Raw genomic sequence first — 17,250 nt, 5'->3', positions numbered from 1 at the left:
GGCTGAACCCGGTTTTGTCACCTCGGACCCACAACACGGCTCGCTGTGATCTGAAGCCGATTGATGTGACATGAGAAGACGACGGCGCACGGCAAAGATGGGCTCTTTTGTGGCGCTCGGTGAATAAATAATCCCGGCGAATAACAGACGGGGTTGCCCTTCCTCACCGAGTGATTCACGAATAAACCAAGGATAGATCAGCTTCTCATGGCACTGTTGTCGGTACGGCCTCGTGAGAAGAAACTGCGCTTTGGTTCGGTGTTTCTCAGCCTCATATTTAACCCCCCCAAAAAATACCTGTTTCCTGATACCTGATTATGATTTTGCCATCAGATTTTCATTACGATTACAACGAACAAAATGGGCAGTTTAAGTCGGGGCCAGTTGACAAATGCATGAGCTGATACTGCAGTGACCAGACGTCCCGTTGTGTCCGGGACCGTCCCGGGTTCAATCTGAGTGTCCCGAGTCCCGACACATATCTTTAACACTAAAATGTCCTGGTTTTCAACATTCGCTACCAAATTGTCCTTGTTTTTCACTATTAATTCCTCGCAGTTTGAAGCAAAAGTAGACATATACCAAAAATGCATCACCAGAACCTTTCTAAAGAGAAGCCTTGAGAAAAGTCCTTGTGGCCGAAACGTTGACAAACTCCCTGAAATAAATCAGTGCACAGCTGAAAAAGTTATGCGGGAATTGGCTTCTTTCATAGTCGGCCCTTTTGCCTCTCCACGTTTTTGTCAGTCGACTCCTGGTTGTTGTGATTGCAGCTTTAAATGCTTTTTTCTCTTGAGGTAATAAATATTTTCTGACTAAAAATTAGAAGAAATCGTAAATCATCATTTTTTTAAGAGAGCTGCCAAATCCTGAATAATTAAGCATTAAACCTGATTTCTTTACTTCTTCTGCTTTCAACTAAGTGCCTTTCAGAATTTTCTCTAGTTATGTAACTGCTAAACGTGTGTGTTATTGTATTTTGCTGTCTTTTTTATTAATTAATTTTAAAATGTATTCTCTTATTTTTACAAAAGCCTTCTCGGGAGGGGTGTTGCAAATTAGTATCAGCTACACAATACAAGATGATGCTTGCGTTGATGTACATTGTATCGACCCCTATCAAATAAACCGTAAATAAATAAATGTATTGTGGCTCATGAGGAGGTGCCACTTTCTTTCGGGGTGGGCTACAAGCCGACGAGGTTAGAAACCACGGCTTTATTTCACATCGTCTAACCTGCCAGAAATGGATCAGTGGAAGAGGAAACACTGCAGTTCGGCAACACACACACACATACACATACACACAACACAAACACACACACACACGCAGTGAATGTAGACAAAAGAGCAGCTCTCTGTTTGGACTGGAACGAGCCGGGACAGCAGCGAGAGGGACGCGAGCCTCCTCCTCTTTATCTGCCACCTCCTCTCCAGGCTGAGGAGTCCTGAATAGCGGGATTAGACGCCGGCTCCTCCGGCTGCTGTTTCGCCGAGATAGAGCACACAACTGTCTCTCTGCATCACCGTCTTTGTGGTGGTGTGTGTGCATGTGTGTGTGTGTGATTGTATACACTGTACATGTGCGTGTTACATGACAGAGAGCGGGTTCATGTTTGTTTTGTGTGTCTGCTCGTGTGTGTGTGTATGTGTGTGTTCATCAATGTTTTAGCACATCCGCCACTCCCCATCAATTCCCAATCAGACCCCCCCCCCACCTTCCTCCCTCCCTTCCTCCCTCCCCCCTGACCTCCGCCCACCCACCCAAATCACTGTGATTATCATGTCTAATTTAAGCCTCTCGCACTATAAAAAAGTGGCAGGGTTGACAGGGATTCTTTGTTTCTTTTTTCCCCTCCGTCTGATCTGAGTAGACAGAGCGAGCTGGAGTCTATTAAGCAGCAGAGGATCCATCTGATCTCCGATGATACTGCCAATGCGGCGCTGTCCAATGGTTATTGCTGTCCACTTAGCCAAATGAGGCGTCTAAGAATAGCCGGCTTACCAGAGTGGAACGGCAAATAGGCTTGACTCGTTTCCAAAATAAGAGACACGTTGCTTTTTGGCTTTATTTTTTTATTTATTTTTTTTTGTGGATGTTTTCTGGCAGAGGCTTATAGGAATTTTAGACTTTATGCCGGGCTTCCACATGGAATTGATTGTATATTATTTCACTGTCACCGTCCTGAGTGCTTGCTTTGTCTTTTGATTGGTTTGACTCAAATCCTCCATTTTTTTCCCCCCACTCCTGCCTCATAAGAGTGATTTCTGTGCTGTGCTTGTGTGTTTGTGTGTTTGTGTGTTTGTGTGTGTGCTTCCTCTCTTCATCACTCTGTCACTGCCATTTCCAGAGTAGGTGGGAACATGATGTTAAAAAAAAAAAAAAAAAAAAAAAAAAAGATCACAGTAGCAGCAATCAGCGAGGAGAAATTGGAGTTGACCTGCTCCAGAGGCAAATACATCTCATTGGTTGGGTTAAACCTCAGTGGGCGGAGCTAAAGAACAACAGTTTTTACATTTAAACTGAAACCTGGTGGAAAAAGGGAATGGGTAAGAGGGGAGGTACATTTTGTAATAATAATCATTTCCATACTTGTTATATTAGAAAAAGAAGCATCTGATAGTTCAGTAAATAATGGCAGCTGCTTCCAAAGGTGCTCTGTTATTCAAACATATTTTGACATTTTAAAACATTAACAAAGTTGATATTAGTGTTGGCATCAAAAATACAAACTGTATATCTAACATGAAACAGCAGCAACATGCACAGTGATGTGTTCCCTCGATGTAAAAAGAATAATGTGCTTATCCTCTGGTGTGGTATGCCTAATATGATCAGAAGTGGTGTTTGAAAATGAATATTATGAAAAATATGATTACAATGAGAGAATACAGGGTCTTATGTAATCAGCTGAGTAGACCAGCAGGGTGCCCTGGTCATGAATGAATGAATAAAGAAGTTAATGTCATTTATATTTTATTTTTTTTATTCATATTTTATGTACATTTTCAGTTCCTTCTTCAAGTTTTTTCTACTTCATGTTAGTTATTTTGAGAAGCGTTTGTCTCTGCTGATTGAGGTTTATTTCTGTCTTCAGAGCTTCCAAATGTTTGGAGAACTTAAAGTCCAATCTGCCTCTTTTACTTTTTGTCCTTTTCTGTGCTCATGTTCTTTTTTTATCCTCCCTTCCTCTCCTCCTCCTCATTCTTTGATCATCCCTCTTCTTTCTCCCCTCCAGTTTTTTTTCTTTCATCATTTTCCCTTCCCTTCCTTTACCTCCTTTACCTCCCTCTGCTTTTTTTCCCCCTGTGAAACCCCTTAATGAGCGAGTTAGAGGTCACCTAGCTGCTCATACGTGTTCCTTACTGTGTGTGTGTGTGTGTGCGTGTATGTGTGTGTGTGTGTGTGTGTGTGTGTGTGTGCCTTCTTTTCTTTCTCTGCGCACCGGCAAGCTTTTTAAGGCGGCAACCTTTTCCCCTTGATAATCTGAGTTCGCTCACGAGTGAGAGAAGGTGGGTGAACGTGACACTGAAAAATGAGGAGTGAGGGGAAAAGCACTCCAGGTGAAAGCACACACAGAGAAACTGGGGTGCACGAGGATTTGTTAACGTTCTGCTAATGAACATGGATCCCAGGGCAAGACCAAATTATACTGAAGCTGAGATTCAAGAAAAATAATTCAAAATTCTTGCCATTGATGATGCAGCGGAATGGACAACGGCAGGAATCGCTGTTTTATTTGTGTTGCACCGTTCCTTCCACAGTTGCCAGAGTTAAAATGACCTAAATCCAAGTGAACAATCCACTTACTTTACTCTTAACAAGCCAATCAGCATTAGTGCTATAGCCTCGTAACAGTAAAACCCAACCTTAAATTGTGGCTGTGTTTTTGAGCGACTTGGCAAGAAATGACCTGAAAATTAGTGAGAAATCAGGAAAAGGTTACAAGAACATGACGTGGAGTCTAGCTAAAACAAAAAAAATAAAAATAAAAAAAAGCTGAAAATTGGAGAAAAAAAGAAGGAAGAAGAACAAAAGAAGAACAATATAAAATTGTTAGAAAAAAATAAACTTGGAGAAAAATGTCCCGAAAACTATAATTATTATAATTATATATTTAAAATGTTGGCTTAATATGTTACAGGAAAACATATTTTCATTTTGTGTTTTTTTTTTTTTCAGGTCATTTTCTTGTCTATATTATTTAAATTGTTTTGGTTGTTTTTTTTTTTTTTATTTCAGAACTTCTTTGTTGTTTGTTGTTTGATTTCAGATCATTTCCTTTTTTTATTTGTTTGTTTTGTTTGTTGCTTTTTTTTTTTTTTTTGCTATTTTTGGGTCAGTTTCTTGTAAGTTTTTACTAATTTCTTGCTAATTTTCAGGTCATGCCTTGTCAAGCTACTCATTGCCTTTTTGCCATTTTTTCCACAGAAATCAAATGAATCTGCTCAGGTTTCAAAGCGTTAAGTAAATATATTTCTCCTACCGATATCACACAGTCAGTTAGCTCCACTTGTAGGAAATGAAATAGAGATTCAAAGCAGCGCTGTTAGTAAAATCCCCGACTGGCACACGTACACATTTCCAGTGGTGGAGGAGCACACAGTGGTCTGAACTGAAGCGTCTCTCTGAGGAAGGGGAAAAGGACGCTGATAAAGTGCTGAGGAAACTAACCGTGCACGTGGCCTCGCTGTGCCCTTCCTGCAGTGCGAGGCCGCCGCTGGATCGAGCTGACGCCGGAGGAGCAGAGGGCCTACGTGATGAGGCTGCTGGACGCGCTGGAGGTGACAGACAGGGACAAGAGGCTGAAGGTGGCCAGGGCCATCCTCTACCTGGCACAGGGTACGCACAGGAGACACACACATGCACACACACACGGCGGGCCAAAACAACACACACAAGCCTAAAAAAATATCCACCGAGGAGTCGCACAGCACCTTAACACCTGCAAACCAATCCATAACTCAGGACAAAAGACAACATGGCACCGTTGCCATGGTTTTAGACACAAATTCTGGTTTTAACTTGTGTGTCATAAGTAGCCCAGTGGATGTAGAAGTCCATGTTAAAGCAGAGATGATTTGGTGGTTGGGATGTTCATCTTTCTCTTGCAGGTATTCAATTCGATTCACTAGTTGCTTTTTTTGTGTGTTTCTTTAGGATGTTCAGTTTGAGTCAATTGAGTCAAAGATTTGCTCATTTGCTCAAGATTTGCTCATTTTTCATCTGAAACATGGAAAAAGTCAGACAACATAATTACTATGGTGATACAAAAAAAAAAAGACCAAAAAAGTTGTAGTTCAGCACAAATGCGAGTGATTCAACTCCAACTGATTCATTCAGAATGATTCATTCAGTTTATGTCTTTGAGCAGATCAGTGCAGATGAGTCAGCAGAATTTAGCAAAACTTATAATCAGTATGAATCATTACATCCTTAATTGTCACTTGTCCTGCAGACAGACAGTGGACTGATTGAGCGGTCACACTTCTGAAATTAAGGATCCATAGGCGTGAACGTCGGTGCATCTCTTCGTATATGTGTGTGTGACATCATCATCAGGAAATTAAATCCACTCAGTAAAAATATTCTGTTTTCCAGGGAGTCCTAGTTGCACACAATAAATACATTACAATAACACAAGACATTAAAATTACTTAAAAACATAACACTGCATAGGAATAAAAAAAATAAAATGTTTGCATTCATTGTAAGTGGTCTATTTTGGGCTGAACCCACTAAAAAAGGACCAAGTAGAGTCTTTCCAAACACCAGGAAAATAAGGGACCTGTTTTTCTTTTTTATTCAGCAGTCACAAATCAAATCTGGTTTCGTGTTTGTGTGTGTGTGTGTGTGTCCCCAAGGAGTGTTTGATGAGTGCGACACAGACGTGGACGTGCTCCACTGGTCCAGACACAACGTCTTCCTGCTCTACGACATGGGCATCTTCACGGCCCTGCTGGAGCTGCTCAGCATGGAGATCGAGTGAGTAACACGGCTCGAAATATTAAGAAGCAGAAGCAGTCATACCCTCTTTCATAAACATGAAAATGATAAGTGCCGTAAGCAATGCGACATAAGATAGAAAATCAGCTCATTTCCTCATTTATCAGCAATGAGGAACAAGACAAAAATCTCATAAGGTATTGTCACACTTTAAAATAAAATCAAAAGATGGAGTATAGAGAATGCATCAAATCATTAAAAAAGGATGCACGGTCAGTGAAAGCTACTGCAGCATCACAAGTCATATTTTTAAGCAAAAACTTAATGTGGACACAGTTCATAACTCGGCGCCTCTGAGCTCTCTGAGGCCATGAGCATAATAAAACCTGGTTTCCCGACAGACACAGATTCACCGTCGGTATTGATTAATCGAAATGAGCCTCTCTGAGCTGATCCCAGAGCGTCTTCCCATGGGTTTAACCTCACGGTGGGTCTTATCTGTGCCAGACAAAGCCCTAAAATACTGCCCTGGAAAAGAAAACACCTAAAAACTGGGATAGGGATAGAAATAACTCCCAATAAATAAGATGGAAAATGAATCCGACTTGGAAAAAAAGTTAAAATACAACATTTAAAAAGTAGTGCAGTCTGAAAATGGCAGGTAAAGTGGTAGGTAACCATAACAAAAAATGTCCTAGAGAGGTGCATTTCACCAGTATTTGGCATATTTTAGTACAACAGTAAGAGAAAAGCCAAACTGTGAGGTGAAATGACTATTTTTACTTGCGATTTGGATGCGGTGTCTGTGGAGAAACTAGACTCGAAATCAACCAATCAGGGCTTGAGAGCGGAGTGGCGTGCCAGCACAGCCAGCCAATCGGAGCCCTGGCACATTTTTGTTGCCCGTGTTCCAAGTCCCCAAAACAGCCTGAAAGTCACCGGCCGAGGGAGAAGCTCTGCAATATAAATGATTCAAAATCCTTCTCGCTGGTTTTTACAGAAACAAACGTTTGTAGATGTGCCTCACCGCCGGGGCAGCAGGTACAGAAATGACACAAGAGTTGTTGAGGCGGAGGAAAAATACCCTGACACAGCCGGCGGCGGTGCCACAATGTCACCTTCACCTTGGATTTAGCAGATAAGACTCAAAGTTAATGCTGCGGTTCATGTGTTTACATTAGGGGGGTAAGGGGAAAGGACGCAAACGGGGAAAGCAGGGAGCGAGCATGAGACGCAGACAGACCTTCCCCTCCCTCGGAGACGAATAAAACAACACTTCACATCTATTTTTACTCCGTTTCCCCTTGAGCGAGGGCTTGGGGGTCGTGAAGGAAAAAGAGGGGAGGGGTGAAAACAGAGGGTATTAACACTATCATGGCTCGGAGATAAGGGAATGTCTGCCCCGTTGCTTGCTATTTCTGGAAATCAGGCTCTCGGCAACCTGTTCACATGCAACGCGGCGGCCCGGCGGGGCGGGGACCCTGCCTTGTAACTGAAAAGCCGCGGGTTTGATCCCTGAAACAGCATTTGATTGCATATGGAAATGTATTGTGGCGGTTTAAGCGGTGCAAAATTCATAAACAAGATTTCTAATGTAGGGGGGGGACGCAATCCCATTGAGTAGCTGGCGCTGAGCCCATGGCTAGTTTGAAATTAAACACACACACACACACACACACAGAGGAATGGATGTTAAGTCGTGAATATGCCACTCTGCCGTGCTCTCATTGGTCTTTTCTCCAAACCCTCTGATCTGTGGAGCTCAATTTGCTTCAAAAATCCACTCCTCGTTGCGCCAGCACACCGGAGCGAGAGACATAGAGACAAAGAGAGAGAGAGGGAAAGAGAGGGAGAGGGGGATATAAACAGAGAGACTGAAATGCAGGAATACAGGAAATCCAGCGTCTGTGATCCGCACTTCAAACGGTCCGTTGAGGACAGCGTTGCGCGGCGGCAGCTCCCTCAAGTTGGCTTTGTTGTCTTTGGTGTCAGCCTCGGTTTGGATCCGCCGCTGCTCTGTTGTTACATAAGCAGCTCCTTGTCATCATGGCACCGTCCCCCTTATCACCGTGCTACAGAGCAGAGCCGTGAGAGCAATCCAGTGAGGCACACACACATGGAATTTGTAGGGATATGACCGGGAATACAAAATGGATCAGCATATATGGATGAAAGATCTTCCCACCCATAACAGCTGATACCAATACCGATATGCAGATGTGCAAAGTGCAGGTGAAAAACAGGTGAACCCGTCCCGTCAGTGGGATTTTCATGGCTTTGTGGCCAAGCTTTGTCCAAGCCCATGAAACTAAATTGTAAATTCACACGGAGATCCTGCTGAATTTCAGGGAAACGTGTATGAAATGATGCACGAGGCATGCGGATATTTTCCATTTGAGGTAATCCTGCAGCCATGACACAAAAGCAAGGACAAAATCAGCACATGCAAAATCTACTGTATATGTGCCGTTGTTGTAGAGCTCACTTAAGGGGATATTTAAGGGAAAATCAGGGTTGAAGGGATTTTCAGAAAGGCTTATCTTCTGGTTATTGTTTTTTGTAAGCAATCGACCGTGGTAGTTTTTGCTTGTCCTTCTCGCATAAACTCGGATATTAATGTAACTGCGTGTGTGTGTGTGTGTGTGTGTGTGTGTGTGTGTGTGTGCAGTAACAGCCAGGCGTGCAGCAGTGCAGTGAGGAAGCCTGCCATCTCCCTTGCAGACAGCACGGAGCTCAGGTGAGCCGTTTGACACAGTTTGCTCCACGTCGCTTCCTGCTGCACACCGACCGCGCCGCCCCCCTCTCACCGCGTCCTCGATATTCGACTCTCACCCTCACACACACACACTCTTCTCCCATTTGCATTTTTCTGTCGGCATTCAGCTGACAGGCTGATCCAGAGCAAGGACGCACACAGTTTGTTGCGGTGAGGCTCTCTCTAAGTACTGCACCACCACCCATGTTTCCAAATCGTCCCTTTATCCTTTTCTCTAGGATTATTGATTTCAGATATTAGAATACTTGTTTAAGGACTGCAATAGCTATTTTTAACTATAAAAAGCAGCCAGTAAGTAATACACAAAATGTTTCTTTAACATGTAATTTGAGGTTCCAATTTTTTTTTTTTTCATTTCATGGCTTTTTTTCCTCAACATTTTTCAATTCACCTCCACATTTTTCATTATTACCTCTGTCACCCTCACATACACACACACACACACACAGACACACACAACCTCACAACACCTGATCTGCAAAAATCAAATTATTTTCTTTGTCCCTTTCCCTCACATTTATTTTTCAATCTCTTCTCTGCTTGTGCCTAATGGAATTGATTTTTGTGCAAAGTAAAGTAAATGCCCCTACACACACACACACACACACACACACACATGCACACACACACACGCAAGCAGAGCTCCATCTGTGCAACCCCTAGACGAAAGCTTACAAATAATTACAGACTAGGAGAGTAGATTTGCACCTAATTGCTGGTAGAAAATTGAAAGCATTATAGTTATTTTGATTGTGAACAAAGCGCTTAATGCACAAAACACTGCCTGTCTTGCATCACATAATTACATACGGACAGCTGACGCATAACCTTGGCAAATCACCGCCTTTTTTTATATTGTCATATCAGCAGTTCAGTGCGCAGGGCCACTTGGACACCTGGCTGCTGATGGACCCGTGACTCAACCAGTGACCCTCCATTTACAGGGTCGCCTCTTACACAGGACAAAAAAAAAGAAAAAGTCCTTCAACGCTTGCTTTTTGCTTGCGCCATTAGTTTTCATCTCTTGAATATTTTTTGAATTGTTTCCAGGTTGTCTCATTATCCTCAGCGCCGGCGAAATTGTTTGCCTGTTGGTGGCGGAGTTGTCTGTCCCTTTGGCTGCGACCCAGCCGGCATTTGGGCGTCACTCAAGCAGAATTTAGCGGTGAAAAGGCGAAAGTCAGGAGCAGCGGAGTCAGCCGGGGCCAGAGGATGAAAACGCCGGTTCAGTCAGGACAACTCACATAAAAAAAAAAAAAATGTTTTAATAATTCATAAAGCACTGACAATAGAGTTGACTTTGGGCTAGATCAGCCACTGCACAAATGTAGATTTCATAAGGATAGAAAAAAAAGATTCAGATTCAGATTCAGATTTATTACTCAAAGACCACAATTGTGGTGTGGAGTACAAATTACATTATGTCTCATGGTAAAGACAAAGAAAAAGAAAAAAAAAGGGTTAATCAGCAATGGGCATTTTCATTTGAACAATGGAAATACATTACAGAGAAAAGAGCCATGTTTATACAATAGTTGTTGTTTGTTTGTTTGTAAAAGATCTATACATTTGACCATAGAAGGGTATTTAACATAATAGAGAGAGAGAGAGAGAGCAGATGTAGCAAGAGCAAATGTTTTTCAATGGTTAAAAATCACTGCAACCACAGCAAGTCCCTCATCATCCAGTCATAACTGTGCACCAAAAATATTAGGCTGATAGGCCCGGTAGTTTTAGAGATTACCCTCAGACACACACATACACACCAGGCCAAGCACATGATCCCCTCCAGGCTACACCTGCCGGAGATAATAAATCACAACTGTATAAAAAAGCCGCGGTGGGATGGGGTGAGAAGCAGCCTGTTGAGATAAGCCGATGTGTCATTATAAAGGCTTTGAGTTAGGAAGTGAAATGATGACTTGCTCACTCTGAAAAGCGCAGCGGTGTGAAGAGATATCCGTTTGCAGCGCCTGAAGAGTTTCCTGACTCACTTTGCGTTGCTCATTTTCTGGCCCTTATAAAATCATTGCCTTGTAGTCATTTGCGCTCGTTGTTGCACCACACTTTAAAAATCCCCTATAGTTTTTTTAGGAGCATGTTATTGTCCCGCTTGGCTGCTTGTGATGATGGATGCACACCCATTGATGTTAGTGTTCCAAATCTGCTTAATGCCTAGGACACACACCCACACACACACACACACACACCCTCACATATGGTCAGGCTGAGTCCTGTGTGCTCCTCCTCCATGCAGGGTGCTGCTGAGCATCATGTACCTGATGGTGGAGACCATTCGTGTTCAAACAGAGGACGACAGACCCGAGTGGAGAACAGCCAGGGAGGCCTTCAAGAATGAGCTCGGTGTGTGTGTGTGTGTGTGTGTGTGTGTGTGTGTGTGTGTGTGTGTGTGTGTGCAACTGAGTAGCTTTTTTTGTGTTCTTGCACTTTTCCAGTATCACACTTTTCTACAATTTCCATTACAGAAGTTACATAGATTTGGTAGCTTTTCTATGAGAAATAGAAACTGGACCATCGTAAATTGGCCTGTTATGGAGCAATTTGCTGTTATTGTTCAGTGCCAAAGAAGAGGAGAGTAATCTGGCTTTACTTTCATTTTGTCCAATTAAAATAATCTTGTTTGAGCTCTGTGCTGTCATTCTTTTAGAAATAAGCAGTACTTTTTAGTTGAGCAAATATCAGCGATGCAGCAGTACTTTTAATTACTCTCTACACCATTACCTCTCAGTTATAAAGTGCTGTACAAAACGTATATTATTGCATTATTTTCCTTGTGAACAATCAAACCAAATACACCGGTTCTGACCCGTCACCCTTCAGGTTCTCCTCTGTACAACGGAGAGCCCTTCGCCTTGCTGCTCTTCACCATGGTGACCAAGTTCTGCAGCATGAACGCCCCGCACTTCCCCATGAAGAAAGTACTACTGCTTCTGTGGAAGACCATACTGGTCAGTGTAACACACACACACACACACACACACACACCATGTGCCAAAAACCATGTGTCTGCAGTTGACTGTACTTTTGCATGACGTGAGAAAGGTTTGCAAACTTAATTCTTGACTGATGAAGACGCGACCACTTGCATTCTGGATCTCACAGCTCTCTTTTCTCATTATTCGCTGTACACGGAGCTCGTAAAGCGCTGCGATTTCTGTGTCTTCCAGTTCACCCTGGGGGGGTTTGAGGAGCTGCAGGAGCTGAAGGTGCGAGGCCGGGAGCGTCTGAACCTGCCGCCCCTGCCGGAGGACAGCATCAAGGTGGTCCGGGCCATGAGAGCGGCCTCGCCCCCGGCCTCCGCCATGGAGCTCATCGAACAGCAGCAGCAGCAGAAGAGAGGCCGCCGCAGCCGCAGGGTACTGCTTAATGCACACCAACACACACACACACACACACACATATGCTCAGTAGGAGTTTAGGAATAGACATGAACACCTCCTTCCCTCTCAGTAGTTCTCTTTAAATGAACAGACACGTGCAAATATTTCATTTCCAGCAAACAGACATTCAAATTTAAGTTGATTAGACGATGCTCTCCTTCAGAGTGGCTTACAGGAAATGCAACAGTAGAATTAGCTTTATTTTAAGCACATTCGAAGACACCGACTGTAAAAATACTGTCTTGCACACACTCTTCTGTTGTGTTTAGCTGTGTGAGCTCACCCACAGTGTGTGTGTCGTGCTCTAACATTCAGTCCAGCTCAGTCCCACAGATGGCAGGCGTGTGTTTGGTGCATCTAACCTCAGGCATCAAGTGCCAGCCTGGCTGAATGCAGTGACTTTGAGGTGTAGGCAACTTGTTGGACACTAATACACACAGACCTTTAACTGATTTTACTGACACTAGATAGGAAACCAGAATCATATGGGCACCTAGGATACTGAGATGTTTAATTTATTTGTTTTTAGTCTGGTTTTGCCTCCTGTTCATCAGACACCAATAGATAATGCAAGTTGCTTGGTAATGGTTAGTGGTACACATTGGTTTCCATAAGGAATGCTAAGAGTGCTTTCAGGTGTCCATTTAGAAAAAGTGTCAATGGTAAATAAAAGTAACAGTGTTAAAAAGAATATTCCAGACTAAAACACATTATTGCTGTTTAAAGCTTTGGATTATGGATTATGGATTATGTTGCATTTTCGGTGCTGTTTTGGTGTCTCATTTGTTATTATGCGGCCAACTAGCCAAAAGTTAATGCAGTTAATCCACTTGGAGATATTCTCAGCTGAGCTGTAACTGTGTTTAACAGGAAGAAAAATCAGTAATCTCATACTGAAGCGTTAACAGGCAGGTTTCAGTGTCAACCCCTTTAAACAAAGCAGCAAGGGCTTCTTTGATTCGCAGGGATGTTAAACAAACATAGATGGAGAAATCCAGCACAGGAAAGGGAAAGTTCACTTCTTTCTCCTATTATTCTCCACTGTGGCTGCAGCTGCTCTCTGTGTGCACTGCATTTGGTCATTTTATCAGGGGAAAAGCAGAAAAACAACAAAACAGCACCAGAAATGCAATGCAAATCAGCAACCACTTCTTATAATCAGTGTTAATGTGTTTCAGGGTGGGATTCTCCTTTGAATCTATATTGAATCCTTTGTAAGATCTATTTCCTGGCTGTGGATTCAACCTTTTTGTTGTGTTTTTTTTTTTTTTCTGTTTCCGTCTTGGAGCAGGCTTCAGCCACTTCTAGGAAAATGTGCGTGTAAAAATTCTAGTCTCCATTAATTCCTTCCTTAACACATCCTCTAACTCTTTGTCACTGCTGGGTTGGGTTTTCCAAAAGTGTTTGAGCGCCAACATCCTCGTTTCCTCATTGTAAGTATGAACGGGGGCCGAGGTGAGCTTGGTGCTGGCACGACTTTGGGAATCCCAGCCTCTTGTGTGTGGAGCTTTGACTGGACTGCGTAACAGGCTCTCTCTCTCTCTCTAATTGCCCTCTGGTTTCTCATTGCCCCTCTTCCTTGTGTCCCCACAGAGTGCCTTTGTTGATAGCTTGGAAGGAGACAGTCCCTTTCCCAAGAAGCAGGTCTTTACCTACAAATTCCCTCTTTTTTTCCCTCTGCATTTTCTCTCTGCATTGAGCTGGTAGTTTTGCACTTCTCTCCTAAGGCCCCGCCACCCTCTTGAGTCTCTCTTCTTTCCACTCCTCTGCCCTCCTTTCCTTGTCTTCCTCTTTTCTTTGCTCGTCTCCTCCTCCCCACCCCCCTCTGTTACCTAACCTTATCCACTCCTGGAGGGCTGCACCAATACTGGTACCTGAACGATCAGAGCAGCGTTTAAAGTCCACATGAAATGAACTCCCACTACACCAGTGCATGTAGGTGTGCATAAACATTTTGATCAATAAAATCTTCACAAGTTTTTGAACAATCTCTTTACCTCTCCTATCAAATAAAACTTTCATTGACTGACATCTTATTGGTTTACACTTTGCACACTCCATGTTATGTCCCACCCCAATATAAAGGGAATACAGTTGAGAGTGCCATTTCATGGGATCTTTAACATGTTAAAAATCAAAGCAGAGGAATATGAAATCACTCTTGCACAGAAATTAACCAAAATCGTTTCAGTTCAGTGACCCAGACTGGTCAAAATCTGTTTTGCAAAGTGGAACAGAAGCCCAAGGTGGAGCACTCGTAATTAGTGACGCTAGTGAAAAAAGTGGTTTTGGTGCATCCTTAATAACTCTCCTCCTCATCCCTGATGCTTCATCTAATTATTTCCTTCCTTATTTCCCATTTCCTTTGTGTGCGTTCTCTTCTTTTGTTCCTTTTCTTTTCTTGCCTTTAGTGTCTCTTCTATTCACTCCCATCCATCTTCTGTTTATGCTCATTTCCTGCTGCTGCTATGACTTTTATTTCCACGTTCTCCCCTCATTTTCCTTAGGCGTTTTTCGCCCGCCTCCTCTCCTCTACATTTTCCCACACGCCTTTTACTCCTTCTCCTCCTCCACTCTTTTCCACCTCATCACTCTCTTTAAGCTCTCGTCCTCCTCGTTTGATAGCAGCTCATCCTATTTTCCCTCATCCTACTCTTCTTTTATTCCATGTTCCTTTCCGTCTTCTTGCCCTGACCCGTCCGTGTTCTTTTTTTTTACCTCCCTCTCCTTCTCCTTATTCCCCCCTCTCTCCTTTCTTCCTCCTTCCCTTTCCCTCTTCCTCTTCCTCCTCTCTCCTCCTCCTCCACTGCGGCCTGCTCAGTATGAGGGGAGGGGTTGAGAGACAGGGCTGAGTCGCTGGCTGTTGTCATTTGGGGCTGGAGCGGTCACTATCCACTGTCCCATATTAGAGACAGTAGTATCACTGCAGACATCAACAGTAGCCTCTCCCCCTGTAGTCTTCATCACATCGCTGCCAGGTTTGGCCTCCACTCACCCACTCACTCACTCACTCACTCACTCACTGTAGACTCTGGAGTTGGGGTCAATCTCGTTGAATATTCCATTCAGTGAGGAGGCGAATCCAGATCAGCATGATCGCTGTGAAGGGAACACGTTTTTCCTGTCGCTGTTTTATTAGAGTTCCAGTTGACCTCTTGAATGGATGTCGTTGAAAGTGATTGTCCCGTAACCCCGGTAGAAAAAAAAAAAAAACACACCGGCTTACCTCCCACGTAGCAGAGAATGGCTTCTCCATAGAGAATGGCTCACGACACTGTTTCACCTTCCCCCTCCTCCTTTCGTCCCTCCCTCCCTCCCTCCTCCCCACCATACACTCACTATGTCTCTCACTTTGATGACTACTAGTACTACTACCACTGGCGCACCATACATCGACTGCACTAGCTCGTCAGTAATGCTACCTAATGTCAGTAATGCTACCTCATGCCTGATGCTTGCACTGTTTCCACGGCCATTCATTTAGCTTTGAGACTTGGAACTGAAATTAAAATGTGTGTGCGTGTGTGTGTGAGAATGTGTGTTTTGCAGTTGAACTGAAATGAGGCATGCTTGTGGGTAACAGTTTATTACATGATCGTAGTATTGTTGGGCCTTGCTTGCAGTTTTGTTTTTTTGTTTTTTTTGGCCTAAAACTGTTGGAATGCAGATGTGTGGTAAGTTGAATCAGAAATTATGCTCATGGTGATTACTGTGGACTTTTTCACTTGGAAAAAAGAAAAAAAAGATAGTATAGTTCAGAGGCTTTTGATGATTCTCAGTTTTTCAACATGGTAGTGGTCAATTTGATATCCAATCAGAGAAGTGCGCATAAGGATAATTTCATGCCAGTCATTTAATTTGCCTCTACACTTAACATTATTCCTAGTAGTAGCTCTGCTTTTTCAGCACAATTGGAGATATCAAAGATATCCTGCCTTTACAGAGTTTCTACAAACTTCAGAATTTCTTGAGCTGCAGTATATATATCATTGCTTAAAGCAGTAATTTGGTTTCTGCTTTTTTTTTTTTTTTAAATAATTTTTATATCAGTGCTGCATTATGTTACACTCTGCTTACTTCCAGTCACCTTAAACCTGCGGGAAGAATTGGATATCTTCTCCAGGAAATAATCCCTGAAAAATGTCACCTTGCAAACTTTACTGTCACATTCAAATCTTCTTAGTTGAGGTGTCATTCCTAGCCAGGACAGCAGTTAATTTCAAGATATAAACCTAACTACATACGGCATGCACTGCAGAATGATTGGGGGAGTGAAAATTAGATGTAGAGTGGATGGATTATAACTATAAATGATGGCGATATTCCCCTTTAACCTAAATGTTTCCTTAATAAAAAATGCAAATTATTCTAGTCTAAGGGAATCAGCAGTTTTTTTGTAGTTTTTCCACCAAGTTAATTGCCTCTACACACTGTCAGGTAATGTTCCAGGTGATGTGGGAGTCTTGGGTCGAGTTGTTTATGAGGTGCTAATCGGAGCTCAGTTGTGCCATATTCCCAACTTTTATTTAAAATTAGTGCATGGGACGGGTAAGTAAACCCTTGCTGTGTGCTCATAGGTAATGTCACCATGATTCACATGTTGACAGGAGAAGAATCTCTCTGTATTAACGTCCCAGCACAGCTGACTTCCTGTCCTCTCTCCCAGCCCCTGGTCAAGCAGGACAGCCTGGACACGTACAACGAGCGGGACCCCTTCAAGAACGACGACGCCCGCGACGAGGAGGAGGATCCCGAGGACGCCGACAGCGGCATCGAGGGCGAAGTGGACCCCCTGGACCGTGACGTCATCATCCAGCCCCCGCCGCCTCCACCCCCTCTCAGACCTCCCACAGAGAGGATCAACTTCCCCAAGGGCCTCCCCTGGGCCCCTAAAGTCAGGTGAGGCAGCTAAGACTAGTTTATCATCCACCACCGGGCACACACTACCACCTAAAGCATCCAACAGTGGCAGAGTGTGTGCCATGCTTCAGCTATTAAGCATCCAGTCAGTGATATTATCCACACATGTCGGTGTAATGGTTACCCCTCTCAGTTTTTTGACATTGACATGATAAATAAAGGATTTGATTCATTGATTCTTCTAGAGTTCAAAGCGTAGTTTGTTG

The 17,250-nt window shown here is 43.3% G+C and overlaps 1 protein-coding gene across 2 annotated transcripts in view; it reads left to right on the top strand.

Annotated features, from left to right (window-relative positions):
• strip2 (striatin interacting protein 2) overlaps positions 1 to 17,250 on the top strand; it is a 43,081-nt gene that overhangs the window by 9,604 nt on the left and 16,227 nt on the right. The window contains exons 4-11 of one of the 2 annotated variants that reach the window (XM_030045403.1): positions 4,709 to 4,843; positions 5,866 to 5,986; positions 8,616 to 8,684; positions 10,981 to 11,087; positions 11,565 to 11,692; positions 11,912 to 12,100; positions 13,718 to 13,768; positions 16,791 to 17,023. In XM_030045403.1, the coding sequence (XP_029901263.1) occupies positions 4,709 to 4,843; positions 5,866 to 5,986; positions 8,616 to 8,684; positions 10,981 to 11,087; positions 11,565 to 11,692; positions 11,912 to 12,100; positions 13,718 to 13,768; positions 16,791 to 17,023 (1,033 nt within the window). The remainder of the gene's footprint in view (positions 1 to 4,708; positions 4,844 to 5,865; positions 5,987 to 8,615; positions 8,685 to 10,980; positions 11,088 to 11,564; positions 11,693 to 11,911; positions 12,101 to 13,717; positions 13,769 to 16,790; positions 17,024 to 17,250) is intronic. The other variant, XM_030045404.1, reaches the window with a different exon arrangement.

The sequence above is a fragment of the Myripristis murdjan genome, chromosome 23, assembly GCF_902150065.1.
Source record: "Myripristis murdjan chromosome 23, fMyrMur1.1, whole genome shotgun sequence".
Lineage (NCBI taxonomy): Eukaryota > Metazoa > Chordata > Actinopteri > Holocentriformes > Holocentridae > Myripristis > Myripristis murdjan.
Note: the sequence above shows the minus strand (reverse complement) of the source record. Positions and strands in the feature narration are given on the sequence as shown.